Genomic DNA, 25,674 nt, shown 5'->3' on the forward strand with positions numbered 1-25,674 from the left:
CTTAATTCGACTCTTGGTAAAAATAAGTGTTGGATGATGTAACATATTTCGTTTTAGTAATATTAATCCACAATTTATATATTACCCTAAATCCTTATTCAGATTAATTCCAAAAACTAACTTTTAGTAGATATTGAGAGACATGATGTAACATGATCTAAAATGCCATCTGTATCAGTTGGTATATAATGGCCATCCATACATGACAGATGAGTGTTACTACACTCAAGGCCGTTTAATGTTGGACATGTGACCGTAAATGTTGTATTTGTTTGTTTGTTTGTTGTTTAACGCCGCGCCCAGCAGTATTCCAGCTATATGACGGCGCTCTGTAAATAAGCGAGTCTGGAACAGACAATCCAGTGATTGACATCATGAGCATCGATCCAGGCAATTGGGATCGATGACATGCATCAACCAAGTCAGCGAGCCTGACCACCCAATCCCGTTAGTCGCCTCTTATAACAAGCATAGTCGCATTTTACAGCAAGCATGGTTTGCTGAAGACCTATTCTACCCCGGATCTTCTCGTGTCTTAAATGTTGTAACCCTGAGCATGCGCTTAATGGTGCTCTTTGGAATCTTCGTAGAATTAGCATGCTCGATTGGTCCCTTTATTCCTCGTTCTGGTGGGTAAGACAGAGAAGTGGGGGGTTCATTTTCTATTACACAGTATAATTAATCAAATAAAGCGACAAAACACTTTCCATATCCAATAGAAACCTTCTTAAAGCAGAGTCGATTGAACGATTCTGACTATATCATGAACATGTGTTTAGGAATCACTATCAAATAGTAATGATACTAGGTGTTCGCGAAAAGGTAAGCATATCCTGTCCCACCGGTGGCACCCATCACAAACACATGCAAAGACAAGTCAAGTATGCACCTGAAAAATATGGGAACATATGGTACAAGTCAAAATAGGGAATTGCATCGGACATTATTTTTGTCACTGATACATCAAAATTGGAAATGTCCTCCGCATGTCTACCATAAAACATTTTGAAATCTTTACTGAGGCCATGAATGTTGTAACCTTGATCAAACAACTTGTGAGCAGGAGTCGTGTGGCCTCTTAGAAATCTTTACTGAGGCCTTGAATGTTGTAACCTTGATCAAACAACTTGTGAGCAGGAGTCGTGTGGCCTCTTAGAAATCTTTACTGAGGCCATGAATGTTGTAACCTTGATCAAACAACTTGTGAGCAGGAGTCGTGTGGCCTCTTAGAAATCTTTACTGAGGCCTTGAATGTTGTAACCTTGATCAAACAACTTGTGAGCAGGAGTCGTGTGGCCTCTTAGAAATCTTTACTGAGGCCATGAATGTTGTAACCTTGATCAAACAACTTGTGAGCAGGAGTCGTGTGGCCTCTTAGAAATCTTTACTGAGGCCATGAATGTTGTAACCTTGATCAAACAACTTGTGAGCAGGAGTCGTGTGGCCTCTTAGAAATCTTTACTGAGGCCATGAATGTTGTAACCTTGATCAAACAACTTGTGAGCAGGAGTCGTGTGGCCTCTTAGAAATCTTTACTGAGGCCTTGAATGTTGTAACCTTGATCAAACAACTTGTGAGCAGGAGTCGTATGGCCTCTTTGAAATCTTGGTAGAAAGAGCATGCTCGACTGTTTCTCAAAAGTTGTGAAATGTAAACAACAAAGGCTGGAGCTGCTGGAATATTGCTCGACATGAAGGGAAAGTCGACTATTTGAAATCATCCCTCTTGTCATGTGGAGAGTGTTTTGTCACTCTGAATCTTCGTGCACTGACCAAAATATGAAACAGGTGAGGCGATCTCACTGGTCTCCTATATATCTAGTTCAGATGGGTAACTCAGCGGAGTGAGTGAGTGAGTATGGTTTTACGTCTCATTTAGCAATATTCCAGCAATATCACGGCGGAGGACATCGGAAATTAGCTATATAGTTTGTATCCATGTGGGGTATCGAACCCGGGTCTTCGGCGTGATGTGCGATCGCTTTAACCACTAGGATACCCCACCACTGGGGGTGTCACGATAATCGAAATATCGATAAATTGCTATTGGTAGGCACTTAAAGGCAATAAATCGGTTGTTAAATCAGTTTTCGATCAATAGTATCGATTTCAGTTTGGAATATCGATAGTTTCGATTGTGTTTACCATATCAATAAAATACATGCGATGATGTTCAAATTTGTTTTTCTTTTGATCACGAGTGGTAGTAATTTACACATGGTAATGTGGAAGTTTCTTTTTCTTAAATTATTAGGTTAAAGAAAAAACAAATCAGTCATATCTCAAACTTTACTTTTTATTTGTTGTTATGGTTATCACATTCAAAAGAAACGACAGTTCCAAGGTTTAAATCAACTCTAAAATCCATCTAAAATGATAAACTGAAAACTATCGATATTCATCGCAATAGTTTCCTACAATATCAATAGTTATCGCAATAGTGATTTCCAGACCAATAGTCACCCCTACCCACCACCCGTAAATCGGTGGAAGGGAATTGGCTATTTCATGGTTATTGAACGATATCGGATCTTCGACGTACCTGAAGCTTAAAACCTAAGCTTAAAACCTAAGTGAGTGATTGAATTTAACGCGGCAAACATAGAAACATAATCGTGGCGAACCCGCATTCAAAACCACGGTCAAAGGTTTCTGGCGTGCCATAGGGGCGCTGCTTTGCAGAACGAATTGCGGCGCCGTAGACAACTGGGCCACCAATGGTCCCCCTGAGCTTAAGTTAAACTTCTTGGATAAATCACCTAGTTTTGACTGCTAATACGAGGAGAAATTCCAGATTCATCAGCATTAAAAAAAAACAGATAAAAAAAATGAATGTTTGAGATGGATTATAGGTCATGGTCCCACGATTGGGCAAATATTCGTTTATACGATGTGGCATGGCCCGAATCTACCTCCTAATGACGACCGATCATAACGTATATATTTTATTATCCCCGTCTTTTGTTTGCGAGTATATTTTAGGCAAACGTGTTGGCTCTACAAAATAACTACAGCTGGTCTGATATGGAAACAGGTGCCATTCCTACCACGAGATAACTGATAGATGAAAACATTCTATAAAAATAATATCAAAATTCAAAATACAGAGGCTCAAGAGCACAGGGAAGTACCATCACCATTGTTACACGCTGTGATGCTGAGCAGATATTACAATGACGGGTTTAATGCTCCCGGAAGTTAAACGGGCACATACTTGCCTCTTGTCCATGCTTTATTTTAGGCCCTGACCTGGTTGTCAAATGAAAAAATATCATTTAAAAAAGACATAAGTATCTGTGTATTGCCTGCTTTATTTCATACTCACGCGAAAAAGGGCATCAGTTGAATAATGAATTCATTATTATGATTTATATTGTGTGACAACTGTCAAATTGTAGGATTCTGAGTAAAGACGTATATTTCACGTAATGTGTATTGTGTCATTCGGTAATTTCTAATAAACTTAGAATTAAACTAGAGAGAGGGAGAGAGACAGAGAGAGAGAGAGAGAGAGAGAGAGAGAGAGGTGAGGTGAGGTGAAATTGGGTTTAACGTCGCGTCCAAGATTATTGCACTTATATAGCGACGTGCATGCACGTGTATGTGTGTGTGGCTGCTTGTACTAGTCCGGACTGATGCCGATTTATAGTGCTAGCTCACTGAGATACCATGCCGCAGTTTAACATGAATACCCCACTCAGACTCAGTATACTGACTCCGAGCCGACCAGTCCTTGTTTTAGCCCCTTAATACCGAGCGCCAGACAGGGTAACAACAAGTACAATCTTTTAACGTCTTTTTGTATGACGCGGCCCGGGATCGAACCCTGGACCTTCCGCTCTCCGGGCGGACGCTCTACCACAAGACCACGGAGGCGGTCTGAGAGAGAGAGAGAGTTGGGTTTAACGCCGATTTTAACATTACAGTTATATCGCGTCTTGTCAGCTTAATGTGGGAGGATAGCCCGAAGTGATGCACGTCTTAGATGTTTACCACTTCAGTGAAACCCACGAGCACGGGTATGGTGCTGACAACCTAGAAAGATAATCGGGGCGAACCGGGATTCGAACCCACAATCATAGGATTCTGACATGCTAAAGGGACGCAACTCTGCACGAGAGGCAAGACAGGGACAAGGAGGGGCGAACTATGACCAGCCAGCTCCGCCCATCAGCTGCCAAAGTGTCAACAGGACGTCGCCGCCTTCCTCTGTCAGACTCTGTAAGACTGATCGCCGGGTTCTACATACGGTTCTGTTGAGAATAAAATACCCATTCTTTGCCACCAGCCATGTGTTGTTAAAGTATGCACGAGGTGTCACAATGGGCCTCACCCACTTTACCCGACCCGTGAAGATCCGGGGTACAATAAGTCTTCAGCAACCTATGCTTGCCGTAAAAGGTGACTATGTTTGTCGTAAGAGGCGACTTACGAGATCGGGTTATCAGGCTCGCTGACTTGGTGGATGCATGTCATCGTATCCCAATTTCGGGGATCGATGTCCGTGATGTCAATCACTGGATTATCTGGTCGAGACTCGATTATTTACAGACCGCCGTCATATAGATGGAATATTGCTGATTGTGGCGCAGAACAACAAACAAAGCAAACACACACAAGTTGTACCCATGAGGGGAATCAACTCGAGTGGACGTTTTAACCACTACGTTCTCTTAAAATGTAGTCATGAGGTGCAACAATGCTAATTATTAGACAAATAGTAAAGAGATGGGGGTTAATTATCATTTCTATAATTTCTTTCTAGTAATGTCATTAGCTGGATGATATACTATGTAATGTGGCTGAGTACTTACAACGGTACTACATTTAATTCATTCACACATGTAAATCAGCCCTACGTCCAATATCTCTACGTCCATTATTTACCGCGATTTTGTACGTTGGTCAACGTTAAATTCTCATTTAGCTGTCCAGTGGCAAACATTTCAAAACTGGACCGGAACATCGAGGCCCAATCTACATCTGTGGCAATGTGCATGCCAAGTTTCCGCTTCATTGGCCCAGTGTCACATCGTGTTACAAGATAACGTCTGGAGTTATCGTGGGTTAAAAAGCGACAAAACCCTGTATTTGGTTATAGCCCTTATTAAAGTGAGAAGCGACAAAACCCTGTATTTGGTTATAGCCTTTATTGAGTGAGAAGTGACATAGCCTTTATTAAAGTGAGAAGCGACAAAAACATGCATTTGGTTATAGCCTTTATTAAAGTGAGAAGCGACAAAAACATGCATTTGGTTATAGCCTTTATTAAAGTGAGAAGCGACAAAAACATGCATTTGGTTATAGCCTTTATTAAAGTGAGAAGCGACAAAAACATGCATTTGGTTATAGCCTTTATTAAAGTGAGAAGCGACAAAAACATGCATTTGGTTATAGCCTTTATTAAAGTGAGAAGCGACAAAAACATGCATTTGGTTATAGCCTTTATTAAAGTGAGAAGCGGCAAAAACATGCATTTGGTTATAGCCTTTATTAAAGTGAGAAGCGACAAAAACATGCATTTGGTTATAGCCTGTATTAAAGTGAGAAGCGACAAAACCCAGTATCTGGTTAAAGCCTGATTGGCTGTTGTATGAACTGAGTGGTGACACTGGAAATGTTGATTGGCTGTTGTATCAACTGAGTGGTTACATGCTGTTTACATCTGAAAAATATGCACACCGTGACAGATAATTTGCAAGGCAAATGTAAAAATTACAATGGAAATTGATTGAATTTATGATGATAAGCAATCGTATTCTCACCGTTCCTCGTTCCATAGGTCCGTTTATCCATAGTATTCATAGCATCGCTGTGGAAAGCAATTAATCACGTTAAAATATTTTATTAAGAAAGTGTGTAGCGTGAATTATGGAAGTACATGGAGACAAGTTGAAACCAGTGTCTTGCTAAATCAGCTGAAACAAATTCACAGACCAGGACATCGCTTGTACTGTATGTCTAAAAGCTTGTCAGTTGATATGATGTTGATGACAATAGCTTCAACAAAGTGGATTAAGATAAAGCAGGAAATGCTTGCCCTTTTCGCGAACACCTGGTGTCATCGCTGAGTTTCTGTGATCCATTCATTTATTTCAGTGCCGTAGCCAGCCCCCCCCCCCCCCCCTATATTTTTATATATATAGAAAACAGTTTTATTTGAATCAAGTTGGGGACAAGATTTTAATCAAGTTGGGGACAAGTGATACTTGTACAAATATCTCCCCCCTCCTGTCAAATAAAGTTAACTACGGCCGTGTATTTGTCATCATTGTTTGCCCTTTCCCCCAATGTATTCTGTTCAACAGCAGAAAATCGAGACTGAATGTTCTATGGTGTTGTCTTGAATTTGTCTAACGAGGTGACCCGTGTAGATCCGGGTAGAATTGGTCTTCAGCAACACAATGGCATGCTTGTCGTAAAAGGCGACTGACGGGATCGGGTGACTTAGTTGATGCATCGATCCTAATTGCGTAGATCGATGTTCATGATATCAATCACTGGATTGTCTGGTCCAGACTCGATTATTTACAGACCGTCTTCATATAGCTGGAATATTGCTGAGTGCGGCGTAAAACAACAAACCAAACCAATTCTAACGAGGTCCTCGTGAGTTTACGTTGTATAAAGGAAAGTGATAAATGTAGGCAATATAGCTACGATAGTTTGTTTATATCTTGATGAATTTCGTTTGGAACTGAATGTTGTGTATTTTGCAGACACAAACAATGGATTGAGATCATCACTTTGTTCAAACAATCATTAGAATCTCGATTTTCTCAATAAAAAAACATTCAATGGTATTCTTCTGTGTTGTTTAACTTAATATTTAAATCAAGTAAATCCATATAATATTTTACACGATCGTGTAGGACAACAAACTACCTCAAAGCAATACTGGAAAACGGTGAAACAGGGCGCAAATGTGCAACTGAAGACCACTTCAGTGTATCCTGGTAAGTGAAACATGCGAAACATCTCCGAAACAAGAAGACCGTGATCAGATTCCGTCTTTCGAATTCTCCAATTCACAGGACAACTGAAAGAGAAGCTCAGATTACTTAGGTAAACACGACAGCAATGTTACGTCTTTATTCAAAAATACTGTAGTTCACCTAACAAAAGTTCATGTTTACAACGAACAGGTCATATACTTTGTGTTCTCTAATAGGCATTTCTTTTCAGCCACACATTATGTAGATACGCCTTCTGTTTTTTTTAATTTGGAAGTTTAGAGTGTAGATTCGATACCTGTAAATTTCATACGAAACTGACCGAGTCCGCTTGAGGTCGTTATTCGTGACGTTTTCTGTCTACAATGTATTGCCACACTTGATTATAATATACCAGGATATCTACAACACGTTCGATACGTTTATTAAGTAGAATCATCATTTGAAATAATTGCCAACAGGTCGGATTTGTGAATGAAGTGTTATTGATACAAAGTGATGCCATCAACAAAATAACTTTCTGGCGTAGAATCGATAATTGTGTGCGAACCAATCAGAAAGCAGGATTCTAAAATATGATTGTCATATTGACATTTTATTGGGACTTTGAAAAAACACTTAATTCCGATCTGTGACTCAGAGATTTCAGTCTACTCCTTATCGAATTACTGCTCTGGCGTCCGCATTGCCAAGGTAGTAAATTCTTATTGAAACGTATTGTCGGTAGATATACTGAAATAATTACATATACAAGTGTATGTTACAAAATCCAAAATGTATATAATCTCTAAGTATTCAAAGTACGCGTGAAAACACATTTTATGCAGAATCAGGACCGAAATCAACCAAGAGTCCGTATTTCATAATTATGTGATAAAGAGAGAGCTTTGTATTTTACGTTCTTCGACTGTGATATCATAACTTTGTGTCACAATATATAGCGTGGCGTCATCACAGCTGTGTGCAATTAAGAATTAAACCTTGCAAGGCTTGCTTCATTTTCATTTATGTTAAACACCTTTTGCTAACATTTTCAATGCATTTCATTAATGAGAGTGAAGTATACAAAACCAATGTTTAAATACACACGTTTTTGAAGGCTTTTTATAAGTGTTTCAATGCCCACAATGTTCATCTACTGATTCAAACAAACAAAATAGGTCGCCATTTCAAGCATAAACTGTAATATTCATCCATGAAGCATTGATGCGTGTTGACACCCAGCGTCAAAACAATCATAATAAATATCAACTGTCACTTTTTCAAAGTATATATTGACATTCCAGTAAAAGCAAGACTGACATTCTGAGAGCGAGTAATGGAAACACTGACCATCATGGCGGCCTTTTGCCGCAAAGAGAAGCGATGTCCCGGATGCGGCGTGAAGCAATATTTTCATTCATTCATAGCGACCTATTCAATTTAACATTTAAATCGAAGGGATAAGTGCCATGTTGTTTGTTTGTTGGTTGTTTAACGCCACACTCGGCAATATTCCAGCTATATGGCGGCGGTCTGTAAATAATCGAGTCTGGACCAGACAATCCAGTGATTGGCATCATGAGCATCGATCCACGCAATTGGGATACGATGACATGCATCAACCAAGTCAGCGAGCCTGACCACCCGATCCCGTTAGTCGCCTCTTACGACAAGCATAGTCACTTATTACGGCAAGCATGGGTTGCTGAAGATCTATTCTATTCGATTATGTACAGTCCGCCGTAATATAGCTTGAATATTGCTGAATGCGGCGTAAACAACACACAAACAAACAAAAACTAGTTCTGTTCATACCAATATCAGAGTTATGCATCTCACTGTTGAAATCACCTCGTTACACAACAAACTGGTCACGGTCGGACATCCCAAATGGTGTATGCCATCCGTTTCAATAATATATGAATTATTTTTTAATTAAATACAAACCTCAAATAACAACATTTCTGTAGGCAATTTCGATGCCCCACACTGTCAGAAATAGTTTTCCACCAAGGCGTTCTAGGGACAAGTTCGATAGTAAATTAAATTTTAGGGCAAAGTAAAAGGCAAAGTGCACAACATGAACATTGCTAAGTACAGCTTTCCCTTGGTACCAAATAGTATATGGCTGATAGAAAGCCTAAATACATGACATGTTACTTTAGTTCGTCCTTATACTGACCCTCTCGAGTTTTGTAGTGGTATAAAAAGCTTCCCATCGGGAGATGCAGCTTGGCAGTTTCGAGGGGAAAAAAACGGATTGACGACATTATCAACTGAAACAAGACGATTGACAATTCAGATTACGATTTATTTGTTTGTTTGTTTGTAATGCCGCACTCAGCAATATTCCAGCTATATGACAGCGGTCTGTAAGTAATCGAGTCTGAACCAGACAATCCGGTGATTAACATCATGAGCATCGATCCACTAAATTGGGATACGATGACATGCATCAACCAATTCAGCTTGCCTGACCACCCGACCCCGTTAGTCGCCCCTTACGACAAACAAAGTCGCCTTTTACGGCAAGCATGAGTTGCTGAAGACATATTCTGACCCGGGCTTTCAGATCAAGAATAATACATGGAGATAGACGACATATGTGCATGTCCCGAGATACATTCCTAATATCAAGCATTGCCTTCAATGTTGTTGTTCATTCAATGGTGGTAACAAAGAGACGATATGCTTTAAATGCACACTGTGTTTGTTTTGCGAGACCAGGTCTGCTGGCGGCTCTGATATCTCTTACATCTCCCCAAAAGGTAAGTTTATATCTTCTTTGAGTGACATTGAGAAGTTGGTATGACGAACACGGGAGATAGTTTTATGGATATACTTGAATATGCAACTTCTATATTACAACAGGGGCGGTCGGGTAACGTAGTTGTTAACGCGTTCGCTCGTCACGACGAAGACCTGGGTTCGATTCCCGACATGGGTACAATGTGTGAAGCCCATTTCTGGTGTTTCCCGCCGTGATATTGCTGGAATATTGCTAAAAGCGGCGTAAAACCACTCACTCACTCTTTCTTACAACAAATGCGACGTTTCGGTGAAAATACCAAAACCGTTATCAGGCAAGTGCCAACAGTACACTGAATGGTTCTTAAACGTTTTTAATCCAATAGTGACTCATATTTGGTTGATTTGAACAAACCTTCAGGACGTGTGGCCACCAGTATGACGGGAACACCAAGGCTGAGGTTTGTGGCCGGTTCCAGTGTTTCAGGATTTGCTATGTACGTCCGTATATTAACACTAATTTGTGCAGCAGCAGTTAAGGACCTCCCTCGGACCCTGAAGCAAGTAGAACAGAATTTATTGTTTGTTTCAATCCGCGTGAACTGGGCATTAACTTTGGCTCTTAAATTTGAAGACATGTCCATCCCTCGTTTTTTATAGATTCCACAGCTTTATTATAATCCGCACAAAGAGATATATTCCAGCAAATGTACCCCCAAAATTTCAAAAATGAACCATAATCCTTTACACAATCGAGGAAGGGCTTTTTTCATTCAAAGAAAAGATTTGAGCTCAGTGGAACTAATGTTGATTCTCAAAACCCTGGAGGGACTTGCTTGAATATTTGCAATCTCATAAAAGAATTCTATTCTGTCAAACATTGATTTGTTTTCAACTTTTTACACCAATATCCTACGCGACAAACGTAAGGGTAAATATCACCCGTTGATCCATGGAGCATTGGTCACCCAAGCAAATGTCATTTCAAAATTACTGAGAAAACAACATGTGAAATTCTGGACTAATTGCAGATATAGAAAACATCTATGTGCAACATGTGGGTGGGAGAAGTGGGCTTTCCCATGGGCACCAACTGTGCTCCCCTCCTTGCTAATGTGTTGGTTTTTAGAAACAAATCAGAATTTCTGCCCTGACTGAAAATAATAAAACAAGGGAATCTGGCCCAGAGGTTTAACTTACGTAATTTACAAGGGGAGATTGATATGTTCTGAGCCTAACGTTGAAAGACTTGATCTAGAGACAATAAAATGACTTAATTTTCCACATAATCCCCCTTCTACATTGATACACTTTTGCCAATAATGTTGGAGGCATTTCATCTCAGTTTCGTTGAAGTCCTTCTCATGGCTGTCCAATGTTATCCACAGCCACCAAAATGTGTTCCAGTTTCATCATTCTTCGTGTTTGGGAACAGATGACGGGGCCAGATCAGGAGAATAAGATGAAGGAGTTCAAAGCCTCATTCGTGGAGTGTAGCCATGTCAATGACTGATTTGTGCACTGGCATGATGGAGGAGCGCACCTTTTCTCAGCTCTCAGCTTTCAGCGTCATTTAGTCTTAATTTCATCCCGTAATTGCCTCAAATGTACAACATAATACACTAAATGGCCTTTTGGAAGACACTCCACCTTGATAACACTTTCAGCATCCCAGACTAGAAAGGCCATAAACTTGCCAGTTGACCTTACAATAAAACGCTGTAGATTCTAGGGAACTTGTTTTGAAATGTCTTTGTGACGGTCGCTGTCAAAAGGGCAGGATATAGTCACCGTTTCGGGAACACCTAGTGTCATCGCCATTCATGAACAGTGATGGTAAGGGTTTTGTTCGACGCAGGCTGACACGGACATTTAGAAAAGTAAACCAATTGATTATTTCTACTTACAAAGTATTTCTGATAACCATTTCCTTTATAAAAATATTAGCCAGGTAAGAAAAGATTGCTTTGATTTGAGTGTGCTGAAGAATTGTACTTCTCTATCTCGACTTCCTCAGAGTTATATGCAGCATCAGCTTCAGACAGATCACACTGGACTTGAAGTTCCTCATCTTCAAACGACACCATGCCCTTTGTCATCTGAAATCTGAACGTCCATTGCAGGATCCCATCAGCGATCTGTTCATGTGAAGAAACATGTCCACAATTAGTATAGTTTTATTGTTCCCTGTGCAGTGGTTTTAAATATTTTGTTTCGTATTGCTTGAACTATTATGAGGTCGTTGTTTTTAATTTCCAGTTATTAGATATGAACATCAACACATATGTATATTGTCCACATGTCGACAATATCACATGCTTGTCGACTTATGTGGATCGAGTGCGTCGATTGCGTGATAGAGACACTATTGTTTACAGGCTGCCGGTGAGTTTTTACAGTGGCAGGAAAACATATTTATTCCTTCAGTCACACAATTAAATGCTTAACAAAATACATTTAAGCTAGAAGTGGGCATCCCATGGGCACATACATGTAGTTGTGCTCCCATTCCTACTGATGTGTTTCCTCATGCATATGAATCTGGATTTCTGTTTCTGTTGGATCAGCAAAATCAAAAGAATATTTGACCAAGAAGTTGACTTAAACTTCAGGTATATCAATGATCTGAAGTCGTTCAATAACCATCAAACAACCAATTCCCTTCCACTGTTTTACCCATTCAAAATAAAGGAGAGGAGTGAGACCGACTCATCTGTTTCATATTTAGACATATGCATATATGACAAAACACTCTCCACCAGTCTGTAGCACAAGATGGATGACTTTATCCAATTGTCACCTTCTCTTTTCTGTCGAGGGCGGTCGGGTAGCCTAGTGGTTAAAGCGTTCGCTCGTCACGCTGAAGACCCGGGTTCCATTCCCTACATGGGTACAATGTGTGAAGCCTATTACAAGTGTCCCCCGCCGTAATATTGCTGGAATATTGCTAAAAGTGGCGTAAAACAATACTCACTCACTCACTTTGCTGTCGAGCAATATTCAAGGAGTTCCAGCGTTGGGTGTCAACATTTCACAACCTTTAAAGGTACTGTCGAGCATGCCATTTCTACGAAGATTTCAAAGGGCGTCATAGAACTCGTGCTCACAAGTAGTTTGATCCAGGTTACAACATCAAAGTTTCAGTAAAGCTTTCAAAAAAAAATTCGTAGATATGTGGAAGACATTTCCAAATGTGACAAAAGCGATGTTCCCATGCAATTTCTTTCAGATGAATCATCATTTTAGTAACTGTAGTTTTTATATTCAGAACATAATCAAATTACTAAAATGACGAAATATATATGATAATGTATATTTATCCACATTTTAGTAATTTTGATAATATTTAATCCTCCTGAATTAAACAAAACAATTTTTTTTATATGCACGTAAGAAATGCAAAAGTATTAAAATCGTAAATATCTGACGAGTGTTGCCGACATCCATATGAAATGGTAGACGTCATGTTAACAGGAGTCAAGGGGAATGTTGTCCACGAATCTGCATACAGGAAGCAGACAGATTGTGAAGATGCGCGCAGCCATCTCCTACACTGGTAGAACAGACTTGGTGCAAGTTCAAGAGAATGTAACGGCACAGCGTTACACGGATGAGATACCTCGGTCACACGTCCTTCCCATTATACATGACAACACCTCACGCGGCAAGACTGACAACAGCCTTTTTCAGGAATCAGAACATCCGCCCTGCCATGGGCCTGCAGGTGTCCAGATTTAAACCCAATCTAACTTGTATGGGATGCACTGGATCAACGACTGCGAGCACATCAGCAAGAACCACAGAACCTCCGACAATTGGCACAATCACTGCAGGAAGAGTGGGTGAACATTCCCGAGGCCACCATGAGGGATCTGGATGTTTCCATGCGACTAGAATGCCAGTCAGTTTTGAACTCTAATGGTAGCCATACCAGATATTGAGGACAGATGACCTTCACCTTGAAAATCTACAGTTCCATGTGTGTTATATGGAATATGGGTCATTGAAAATGATGTGTGTCAACTTTGAACCATCGATTACCATCTGTTGATGATCTATATGATATATAAAATATACATCTAAAATCAATTTTGAGTTTCTTTTTTTGGCAGTGTATATATTGGACATATTCAAACTTACTGTGTCCGCCGGGCAATCCTGTTCCAAAACCCCCGACACGTTTTGAATGTGAACATTTAGATACATTTGTCCATCCTCATTCCTCGCAAATCTGCTCTTGGTACAGTTTGAACTTATCGCCCCTTCGGCGTTCACAGCTCCAACATTCGAGTAGGAGACACCTTTCCAGTCCAAAAAAACCATCATGGAGTAGCCTTCCCTCAGTTTCATACAGTAAAACGACGCCACTGGAATCGAGTATGTAGTGAGTGAGGAGTGAGTTTGGTTTTACGCCGCTTTTAGCAATAGAATCGAGTATGTAAACAATACAAAGTATACAACAACAAAAATCTACAGGGTACAAAAAAAAGTGTAGGATATGCAGATATCAGAGTGCTATAAAAATAAGTGAGTCCATCTTTGTTTTGCTTTTTAATATTGGTATGCTCATTATAAACCTTAATTTTTATAATGTTTCCCACCTGAGATTTCTGAAGACATTTAGAGTGTGAATACTCAGGAACTTCTGATTTAGAAACAAAACAATTTGTTTCTGTTGCAATTTGTTTTTGGTTTCCCCATTTTTGGCTCTAAATCTTCTGGCCTATTATTTAACATTATACAAGACGAGGGACACGACTACAAGTTTTAAGTAGTCCTTTCCTTATATTACTATTGTCTGTCAGAAATGTTAACACTGTAAAGAAACGTAACTGCCGAGGACCTTTTGTTCTGGACTAACGTCATTTCATTCCATGTTTACGATGACGTCAAGTTCATATTGTTGCAGCTGTGTGACGTCATATGTCGTCAACTGACCTTTTTGTATTGCTAGAAATATGCTTTATTCCATTTGATTGTTCAAACATTGCTGATGTTCTTTGTTTCTCTCATTGTTCTTGGCAACGCAGAACTACAATTGTAAACCGACACTTATTGTCACTAGGACCGACTAATATATAGAGATACTTGTCATGATATGGCTGAAATATTGCCAATGTGACGTTAAATATTACTCACTAACTAACTTATTTAGACTAACACAAACAAATATATACACTCATTTATAGACTAGTCTTGAGAGAAAACGTTTTCTTACCTGTAGGTCTCTCGTGATCTGGAACATAAATTTTATGTTCGACCAAAATCAAATTATAATGTTTATAATCATTGATGTTTTATTAAAGATCATTTGGGTGCTATTTCAACTTAAACTCTCTTTAATAAGTCAGTGGTTGACCAAACTTGCAAACTTTTATGACCTGGGGCACTTGAGGTTTTCCACTTCAAAACTAACGTTGTGACATGACTTGGCTGTTGCTATAAGTGTGCTAAACCCAATATGACTCACTCATCCTTCATTCAGTATTGTACAGACGAAAAGGTCAAGAAAAAGAGAATGCAGTTATAGGGCAAGCAACTATATATTTACATCTTACTCACGTTTATAGCACAAATTTCCAATCCATCCTGGTTCGCATCCGTACGGACACATATTGGTTGTTTCATTACCGAAATGTCCAAGGTGACAGTGAGTCCGGCGTTCACATTTATCTCCAGCCCATCCAGGTTCACAAGCTTAAACACCACAGACAGCATGTTTACTCTACTGACTTACATGCTGTTTGGGATCAACGTAATAAGATTAGGTCTTTGAAAGGCATTTAGAAGTGATACACATAAGGAAGGGAACATATGGATGTCAACCTCTTTAAACAAGAAGTTCACATCCATATATTCTCTTCCTTATGTGATAATATTAGTTTTTACTCAAACAGAAAATCCAAAACGAAAGTATACCATTGTTATCAGTACTAACCTAAGCCCTATAATCTTTATCAAAATAGTTTTTAATTTGCTAAAGTGAATCTTCAATTCACAAATCACCTTTAAATGTGCATTCCTAAGACATTTAAATCTTACTCCTGACAGGGTGAAGGTCAAGTCAGCTCAAGATATCCCAAGAGTTCAACCCCAAATCATCCTACCGTAACGTGTTTAATTAGAGCCTTTGGACATTTCAAAGTGAAACCTTTCTCAATTTCTCCTAAGGCCATTTCAAGAGTGAGCACTGTTAACCTGAGGCCTTGTTTGTAACATAATCGTGATCTCAAAGTGATGGCCTCCCAAGAGCATTCAACCAGTGGGATCTGTACATGTGACATCGAAAGGGAAGATTTTCTTAGTTATGTAGAGCAGTGAGCTGTAGAACATTGCAACTGAAGGTCTCCTTAATTAGCTGAACAAGACTGTCGAAGTGACATTTCAGAATGAAGCCATAGTTTATAACTACCTGTGACCCCTTTAAGATAGCGATGCTAAAGCGCTTGGTTCCAAATATCTATCTTTTAAGTGACGCCTTCTTCAGTAAGCTAAGTCAGTTAACCAACTGCTACTTGAAAGTGAAGCCTTCCAAGGTGAGCCAAACCAGTGACATTTCCTTTAAAAAGCTGGACCTATGACGAAACATTTCCTTAAATGGTCAAATAAGAGAATTTGGGGAAAAATTGGAACTAATCAAAAGAGTTTTGAGAGGACTCGGTGCCATTTAAAGTATAAATATATATAAATGGTTTTGGTTTGGTTTTTAACGCCGCACTCAGCAATATTCCAGCTATGTGACGGCGGTCTGTAAATATTCGAGTCTGGACCAGACAATCCAGTGATTAATATCATGATCATCGATCCACGCAATTGGGATACGATGACATGCATCAACAAAGTCAGCGAGCCCGACCACCCGATCCCGTAAGTCGCCTCTTACGATAAGCATAGTCAAGCATGGGTTGCTGAAGACCTATTCCACCCCGGATCTTCACGGGTCATATATATATATAAATGGGTCTTCAAAAGTAAACTCAATACGAATTTGAGGAGTGCTTAAATGGATCCATTATCGTCTCTACAAGTGACAAAAGGTTTTTGGCATGTTGTGCTAAGTAATCATACCTCATAAAACGTAAAGAACCAACCAAAATGAGAAGCCAAAGTACGTCTATCAAACACCAATTGAAAATGTCAACAACTCAATCAGATGACGTTTGTACCGACATACAGTAAACTACGGTTATAACGAACACGCTTATAACGAACTGACGGATATAACGAACTACTTTTTTGGTCCCGATAATTAGCTGTATTATGCTGTATATATGCTTATAACGAACTACGGTTATAACGAACTAAAATTAGTAGTCCCTTTGAGTTCGTTATAACCGTACTTTACTGTATATGTATGTTCTCTACGTGTTGACGTCTTTGTCATAGGCAAAGAAGGAACTTAGATACTTGAGTTTTAATCTCTGATAAGTATATTAACACATGTAATTAGCCATTAATTCTACAAGTAGCTCTCCTCTGCTAGTCTAATTTGTACCAATATCCACTATCATATATGGGTACATCTATGGGTCGTAGAATAGATGCGTGTGTTCCTTACGAGCCTGTTTTCCACATACATAAGGGCCTTTTCTATAACAAGCGAGATGTTGCCATCTGCCAGTTCTTGCCAACATTATTGTGCATCGGTCTTCCATTGAACGATATATTTCAGGCATGTTAAAGTAGTCCGGCTGAAAAGAAACATAAGGATAATAATTTATCTATCTCGTAAGAATGACGAATGGGACAGTTTGTTTCAGTTATAAACAGCACTCTGAAAAAAAGAACCATTAACGTACTCTATGAATTTATATAGATTAATCTATATCGTAAATATCATATAGAGGTGACTTAAAGTATAATCTAACAATATATGTTTACAATATTATGGCATTCTTAGAATATCGAAGTTTAAGTGTGAGTGAGTGAGTGAGTGAGTGAGTTGGGTTTAACGCCGCTTTTAACAGTATTCCAGTCATATCACGGCGTGTCAGCTTAATGTGGGAGGAAAGCCCGAAGTGATTGAGGTCTCAGACGTTTACCACTTCGGTGAAACCCACGAGCACGGGTATGGTGCTGACAAACCTAGAAACATAATCGGGGCGAACCGGGATTCGAACCCACAATCATAGGTTTCTGGCGTGCCTAAGGGACGCACCTCTGCACAGCGAATCGCGGCACCTTAGACGACTGGGTCACCCGTGCCCCCCGAAGTTTAAGACAGACTGGTTGCCACTGAAGTAACTTTAGAAACTGTGAATGAATACAATGATTGCGTCAGTAAAACTCTCCTTTTCCTATCATATAGTGCCAAGTGTTGTACAGCCATGTTGTTTACAGAAATTTTTGGAAAGCCTTGTCTGAACCTAATGGGAACATTAGACAATAGTATTGTCCAGCATGTAGACTGTTTATGGACCGTATTTCAAGTAATAATAAGTAATAATAAGAGGTAACCTCATTTGCATATTTATAGGATACCAAGTTAATCGAACTGGTTTATCGCTTCAATATCACTATTATAGTAGCGACCAACTCTTGAAGGCGGCTTATTTAAGTAGTAAAACTCCACACAGTAGAACACCTAAAGGCGGCTTATTCAAGTAGTAAAACTCCACACAGTAGAACCCTTAAAGGGGGCTTATTCAAGTAGTATAACTCCACATAGTAAAACCCTTAAAGGCGGCTTATTCAGGTAGTAAAACTCCACACAGTAGAACAAAGACCAACCACATGTTTTTACGGATGTAATTTACGAATTAGAAAATGATGGTTGTGGTGTTTTCTTTGCTGGCAAACATGTTTTTGTGTCAAAATTGAGGAAATCAAATAAGTGTCTTTTAACAAGTCAGTTTGTATGTTGGGATGCTCATTTTATCTCAAAACCAATGGGAAATCTAAACTAAATACATGAACAATAAGCAAAATTGCTTAAATCGAGTCGTGAACCAAATCCCTATTTTCAAATTATAACAAACTGAAGATTATGTACCGTCTATATTTGCAATTATATTGTTTCATAGCTTGAAATCTGCCTGGGTGATTTCGGACCTTTTTAAAATCCACAAGAAATGTACATATAATATAATTTCCGAAAATGTAGTAAATCTGATCCCATCCCCATCCCCGGTCTTCTTTGAATATAAAACCTCGCCATAAGAATATAACAAGTGTTGTTTCGATATGCTCTTCTAGATCACAATTACCAGCATGTAGATGCCTTTCTCGATTCCCTTTAAATACATGACAGAGAATAACCAGTCGCGATTTTCTAGGCTCTGTGCAAGTGTTGATCGTATTATCCATTTGACAATGGCACGTGGGGCCCAAGTAGCGTATCGTTTAATGACACAAAACTGTAATTTGAATAAGATCTTAGCCTTATCATTATCTCTGATAATAATAACTTATCTAATGTCATATCATTGTCTTTAAATTAGTAGTACCTCCGCTGAAAATTATATGAACGGATCACTGAAAATCAGTAAAAGGGTAAGGATGCCCTGCCTTACCGGTAGCACACGCCGCTCACGTAATTTGCATAAAAGGTAAATGAAGTTTATTTCTTGCCTGACGAGGCACTGCAGCACTCATGCCAAGCGACAGTGATATTAAAACAAACCAGACAATCAGTGACATGATAGCTCATTTACTGTTTCGGTCGAAACTAAAAAACCCGACATCTCAATTTTGAATTACGTCTGCATTGTTCAAGTGCAGAAGTGTGTCTGGAACGAAACATAGTCACATAGCCACAACACTGTTTTTATGCCATAAATAATTATATTTCTCGGTTATATCTCGATGTCCTCAAAGCAATTTCATTCATTGTTACCTTTGAATACTCTACCGTCTGGCATACCGGACTGTGCTCGTTTAGTGGTTTAAGCGGCTTTCTCTGATGCATAATCAATGTCATTACACATACCAACATATAAGCATTTGTTCTTTTCAAAAATCATAAAGGTTATGTGGAATATGAACATTGCCATCTCATCATAAGACGTGTCGGCACATTGATATATCAAATGGCAAATGGCTTGGTTGATATTTATTTCAAATGACGAATTTACCATTTTTTGGCTTATTTTTACTGAGCTCGGCTAAAGTTAAAAAATATGTAAATTCAAGTCAACTATGTCTCAACAGTCAAATAAATGAAAGAAAGAGGAAACAACGCACAAACTACTTTTTGAGAGGACTTTACTTTATTTTCTCTATTTTTTACAACAGAAATGTGCATTTTTACCTAAAACAGTATCTGCCACCAAACTATTTGACCATCATTTTCTAGTCTGGATACAAAATAAATAATCGTCGGAATGGTATACCTTACACATTGGTTAACTATGTTTTACAATGTCAGGGTGAGCTGTCGGCTCAGTCCTCCTCATATATTTGTTAAACATGTTTTACAATGTCAGAGTATGACGCCGTAAAGGTCCCCTTCAACATGCATTAACTATATGTTTTACAACGTCAGACTATAACGTCGGAACGGTCCATCTCACAAATTCGTTAACTGTTTCACAATGTCGATGGGTGACGTCACAGCGGCTCAATATTAACATTATGTATGTTTCAAGAATGGCAACAATGAATCAGTTCTCTTGTAAGTATTCACAATCTACCATACATCTAGAACGTTGCCATCCATGGAGAAGTTAACACGTGCATAGTTATAACTGTACGCACAGCGTTGCATATGTTTTACAATGTCGGTGTGAGACGCCGGGGAGGTCCATCTCGCGCGTGTTAAATATGTTTGACAATGTCGGTGTGAGACGCCGGGAAGGTCCATCTCGCACATGTTAAATATGTTTGACAATGTCGGTGTGAGACGCCGGGGAGGTCCATCTCACACGTGTTAAATATGTTTTACAATGTCGGTGTGAGACGCCGGGGAGGTCCATCTCGCGCGTGTTAAATATGTTTTACAATGTCGGTGTGAGACGCCGGGGAGGTCCATCTCGCGCGTGTTAAATATGTTTTACAATGTCGGTGTGAGACGCCGGGGAGGTCCATCTCGCGCGTGTTAAATATGTTTTACAATGTCGGTGTGAGACGCCGGGGAGGTCCATCTCGCGCGTGTTAAATATGTTTTACAATGTCGGTGTGAGACGCCGGGGAGGTCCATCTCGCGCGTGTTAAATATGTTTTACAATATCGGTGTGAGACGCCGGGGAGGTCCATCTCACACATGTTAAATATGTTTTACAATGTCGGTGTGAGACGCCGGGGAGGTCCATCTCGCGCGTGTTAAATATGTTTTACAATGTCGGTGTGAGACGCCGGGGAGGTCCATCTCGCGCGTGTTAAATATGTTTTACAATATCGGTGTGAGACGCCGGGGAGGTCCATCTCACACATGTTAAATATGTTTTACAATGTCGGTGTGAGACGCCGGGGAGGTCCATCTCGCGCGTGTTAAATATGTTTTACAATGTCGGTGTGAGACGCCGGGGAGGTCCATCTCGCGCGTATTAAATATGTTTGACAATGTCGGTGTGAGACGCCGGGGAGGTCCATCTCACACATGTTAAATATGTTTTACAATGTCGGTGTGAGACGCCGGGGAGGTCCATCTCGCACGTGTTAAATATGTTTGACAATGTCGGTGTGAGACGCCGGGGAGGTCCATCTCGCGCGTGTTAAATATGTTTTACAATGTCAGGGTGAGACGCCGGGGAGGTCCATCTCGCACGTGTTAAATATGTTTTACAATGTCGGTGTGAGACGCCGGGGAGGTCCATCTCGCGCGTGTTAAATATGTTTTACAATGTCGGTGTGAGACGCCGGGGAGGTCCATCTCGCGCGTGTTAAATATGTTCTACAATGTCGGTGTGAGACGCCGGGGAGGTCCATCTCGCACATGTTAAATATGTTTTACAATGTCGGTGTGAGACGCCGGGGAGGTCCATCTCGCGCGTGTTAAATATGTTTTACAATGTCGGTGTGAGACGCCGGGGAGGTCCATCTCGCACGTGTTAAATATGTTTTACAATGTCGGTGTGAGACGCCGGGGAGGTCCATCTCGCGCGTGTTAAATATGTTTTACAATGTCGGTGTGAGACGCCGGGGAGGTCCATCTCGCACATGTTAAATATGTTTTACAATGTCGGTGTGAGACGCCGGGGAGGTCCATCTCGCACATGTTAAATATGTTTTAAAGTGTCCGTGTGAGGCGTCAGAACGGTCTACCTCAAACTTGCGTTAAATATAATATTATTATGTTTTCAGTACTTACAAAAGAATTCCTGCACTTCAACAAAGATAAAAAATAATTTTGTAGTTTAAAAACAATTTACTGGGTCATCACTTCCTTGTCTGGTTTGTCTATATCCCGCCGACCCGTCAAGATTCCGGGGTAGAATAGGTCTTCAGCGACCCATGCTTGCCGTAAAAGGTGACTATGCTAGTCGTGAAAGGCGACTAACGGGATCGGGTGGTCAGGCTCGCTGACTTGGTTGATGCATGTAATCGATCCCAATTGCGTGGATCGATGTTCATAATATTAATCACTGGATTGTCTGGTCGAGACTCGATTATTTACAGATCGCCGTAATATGGCTGGAATATTGCTGAGTGCGGCGTTAAACAACAAACCAACAAAGCAACCAAATTTTATCCCGCCATCACAAGGCAAGGAGTACTGCTGTGCAGCGTCAGGCAACAAACACACACTTTTCCATATAAATTGTGTGAATGTGCTACCGGACGGGTAGGTCATGCTTTCCCTTTTCATGAAAAAGGGGCGGTAGGGTAGCCTAGTGGTTAAAGCGTTAGCTCGTCACGCCGAGGACCCGGGTTCGATTTCCGACATGGGTACAATGTGTGAAGCCCATTACTGGTGTCCCCCGCCGTGATATTGCTGGAATATTACTAAAAGCGGCGTCAAACCAAACTCACGCACTCAGGAAGACCTGAATGTTTGACTTAACCTTTTTTTAGATATACTGTCTGAATGGGTGATGTAGCGTATTTCCTCTGTTACGCATCCATTAAAATAATTTCCCTGAGATCGCAAAGCTTCCTCTTATTAAAGGCCAGGAGCTCATGTTTTTTAGCCAGTTTTACGTTATCTGGACTGATGCATTTGTTGAAAAACTGTGATCTGCGTATCATCGTCTTGCCACTGCTGGTGCTTTATAAACCCATAGTCATACTACCTATAACATTGTCCGAACTGCTTTAAACAGAGACTGCTTATGATTGAAAAATATCAAAATCTAACACACCAACAAACACACAATTTCGCTAACATTACGGTTTTAATGGTGTTTCATCCTTACCTGATCAATATGTGTGTTCTTATAATAGCTTCCGATCCAGGCATAACCGTGGCCGCTGATAAGATCTAGAAACAGTCATAATGATGATAACTTTCCCGAAAAGGACACTCTCTGTGCCATATTAACATTTGAGTTTACAGACAAAGTGGTTTTCCACAAACAAAATTAAATTGACAAGGACTGCCAGTATCCCTTTAAGAGAGTGTTCGCGAGGGACATGCACGTACAACTACAGATTATGTCGACTGAGAGACATGTAGGTTAAACGAGAGAGGATATATGTTCATGAGGGACATGAATGTACAACCAGAGAATATGTTCATTGAGATACGTGTAGGTACAAACACAGAGAGTGTTCAGTGAGAGAGACATGTAGGTTCAGCTCGAGAGATTGTGAGGGACACTTCAAGGTGCAAAGAAACAGTCTATTCATTGAGAGACGTATGGGTACAATCTGTGAGATACGCATGACGGAGATATATATATACAACTGAAGCTGTGTTCACGAGAAACGTGTAGAACAATCTGTGAGATGTGCATGCCGCGCATGTATATACAACTGAAGCTGTGTTCACGAGAAACGTGTAGAACAATCTGTGAGATGTGCATGCCGCGCATGTATATACAACTGAAGCTGTGTTCACGAGAAACGTGTAGAACAATCTGTGAGATGTGCATGCCGCGCATGTATATACAACTGAAGCTGTGTTCACGAGAAACGTGTAGAACAATCTGTGAGATGTGCATGCCGCGCATGTATATACAACTGAAGCTGTGTTCACGAGAGACGTGTAGAACAATCTGTGAGATGTGCATGCCGCGCATGTATATACAACTGAAGCTGTGTTCACGAGAAACGTGTAGAACAATCTGTGAGATGTGCATGCCGCGCATGTATATACAACTGAAGCTGTGTTCACGAGAGACGTGTAGTACAATCTGTGAGATGTACATGCCGCACATGTATATACAACTGAAGCTGTGTTCACGAGAGACGTGTAGTACAATCTGTGAGATGTACATGCTGCACATGTATATACAACTGAAGCTGTGTTCACGAGAAACGTGTAGAACAATCTGTGAGATGTGCATGACGGAGATATATATACAACTGAAGCTGTGTTCACGAGAAACGTGTAGAACAATCTGTGAGATGTGCATGCCGGAAAAAGAAATGGAGAATATGCCCATGATTTATGTTTATATAGAACTGGGAGTGTGTTCATGATTGATATGCGAGACATGTTTAAGGAATAGATGGCTACTGAAAGACTAGCGGCCATGGATACTGACATCTCGACCACCTTATCTGTTGCATTCTGATCGTTTAAATGCAAATAATGTTGACTCAAGTACGACGAGAATCAAATCATAACGTTTTCATCTCACGTCTAATTGAATCCAGATTTCAACCTACCTTGAACAGCTTTGTTCTCTTCATCATTGCTTAACTTTGCCAAAGAAGATGAGCCATTGCTACATGCCTCATGTGCCACATATCTACTTTGTTCTAGTTCCACAAACTTGAAGCACTTTCTGCTAACTTGCGTCCAGCTTTCCGGGCACTCTGATGAAAGACAATTTGACCTTCTGTTCAACAGCATTGTCAAGTACTGCTAAATATGCAATTGTAACTACCAAATAGTTTCCCATAGCATATGATGGCTTGAAAATACCAATTTAATTTAACTGCACATTTCTTTAAACTACGGAATAATATTTTGTGTTTCAAAATATCATTTATGCACTTGAAGAATTTAAAAGATTATAATAAGAATTGTCATTTATGCTATTGGAAGATTTGATAAAAAAAATAATCAATTCATTTATTGACAACAAAAACTTTGGGATGTTCTCACAAATGACATGATTATCATTGGCACCAATAATCATATAAACAGCTCAAATTGATATCAAATAGGAAATAGGCATGTCATAAAGTACAATGGATCTACCTCCGATTTTTCCACTGTCAGCGAAGTTACACAGAATAATCCAGGCAAGCAAGATGAAAACACGAACAGTCTCCATTGCCGATAAACGAAGGCCTGCGAACAGTTCTGAGTTATCGCTTCAGGAAATCATTGTCTAATAGCTGTCATTAAAATGAGACAGGAAATGTGTTTCATAGTTGCCATGTTATGCTAATAAGGACAGTTAGTCATGGTTAACACTGCTACACACGTGTTATTATAGTGGAGCATGGACAGATGTAACAGTTATTTTAAATGTCGATCATTTTGGAAAGATCATGCAGTGAATATCCGTACATGAAGCCGGTTCAACACTAATGTCACAAACATGCATAATACATGAGGGGGCACGGGTAGCCCAGTCGTCTAAGGCGCCGCGATTTTCTGTGCAAAGTTGCGTCCCTTGGGCACGCCAGAAACCTATGATTGTTCGAATCCCGGTTCACCCCGATTTTTTGTTTCTAGGTTTGTCAGCACCATACCCGCGCTCGTGGGTTTCCCCGAAATGGTAAACGTCTGAGACCTCAATCACTTCGGGCTTTCCTCCCACATTAAGCTGACACGCCGTGATATGATGTTAATAATGTTAAGCGACGTTAAACCTAACTCACTCATTCACTCATAATACATGATCATACATCTTCACTAGAGAGAAGAATGGTTTTAGGCAAATAACTTGTTTGTGGTTGTTGTATTCGACGCTCCGCCATTATTAGTGTGTGCTCCG

The 25,674-nt window shown here is 40.1% G+C and overlaps 1 protein-coding gene across 1 annotated transcript; it reads right to left on the minus strand.

The window, feature by feature from the left end:
• Positions 1 to 5,652: 5,652 nt before the first annotated feature.
• Positions 5,653 to 25,019, minus strand: LOC124134619. Its single transcript, XM_046499552.2, has 13 exons — positions 24,930 to 25,019; positions 24,392 to 24,541; positions 22,975 to 23,039; positions 17,241 to 17,373; positions 15,245 to 15,379; positions 14,901 to 14,918; positions 13,823 to 14,049; positions 11,678 to 11,820; positions 10,098 to 10,237; positions 9,117 to 9,210; positions 6,885 to 7,038; positions 5,765 to 5,811; positions 5,653 to 5,664 (listed from the first exon to the last, which is right to left on the minus strand). The coding sequence occupies exons 1-12, from the start codon at positions 25,003 to 25,005 to the stop codon at positions 5,788 to 5,790; spliced, it is 1,359 nt and encodes a 452-aa protein (XP_046355508.2). The 5' UTR covers positions 25,006 to 25,019; the 3' UTR covers positions 5,653 to 5,664; positions 5,765 to 5,787.
• Positions 25,020 to 25,674: the final 655 nt, after the last annotated feature.

The sequence above is a fragment of the Haliotis rufescens genome, unplaced genomic scaffold (genome assembly GCF_023055435.1).
Source record: "Haliotis rufescens isolate VD_foot unplaced genomic scaffold, xgHalRufe1.0.p SCAF_2, whole genome shotgun sequence".
Taxonomy (NCBI): Eukaryota; Metazoa; Mollusca; class Gastropoda; order Lepetellida; family Haliotidae; genus Haliotis; species Haliotis rufescens.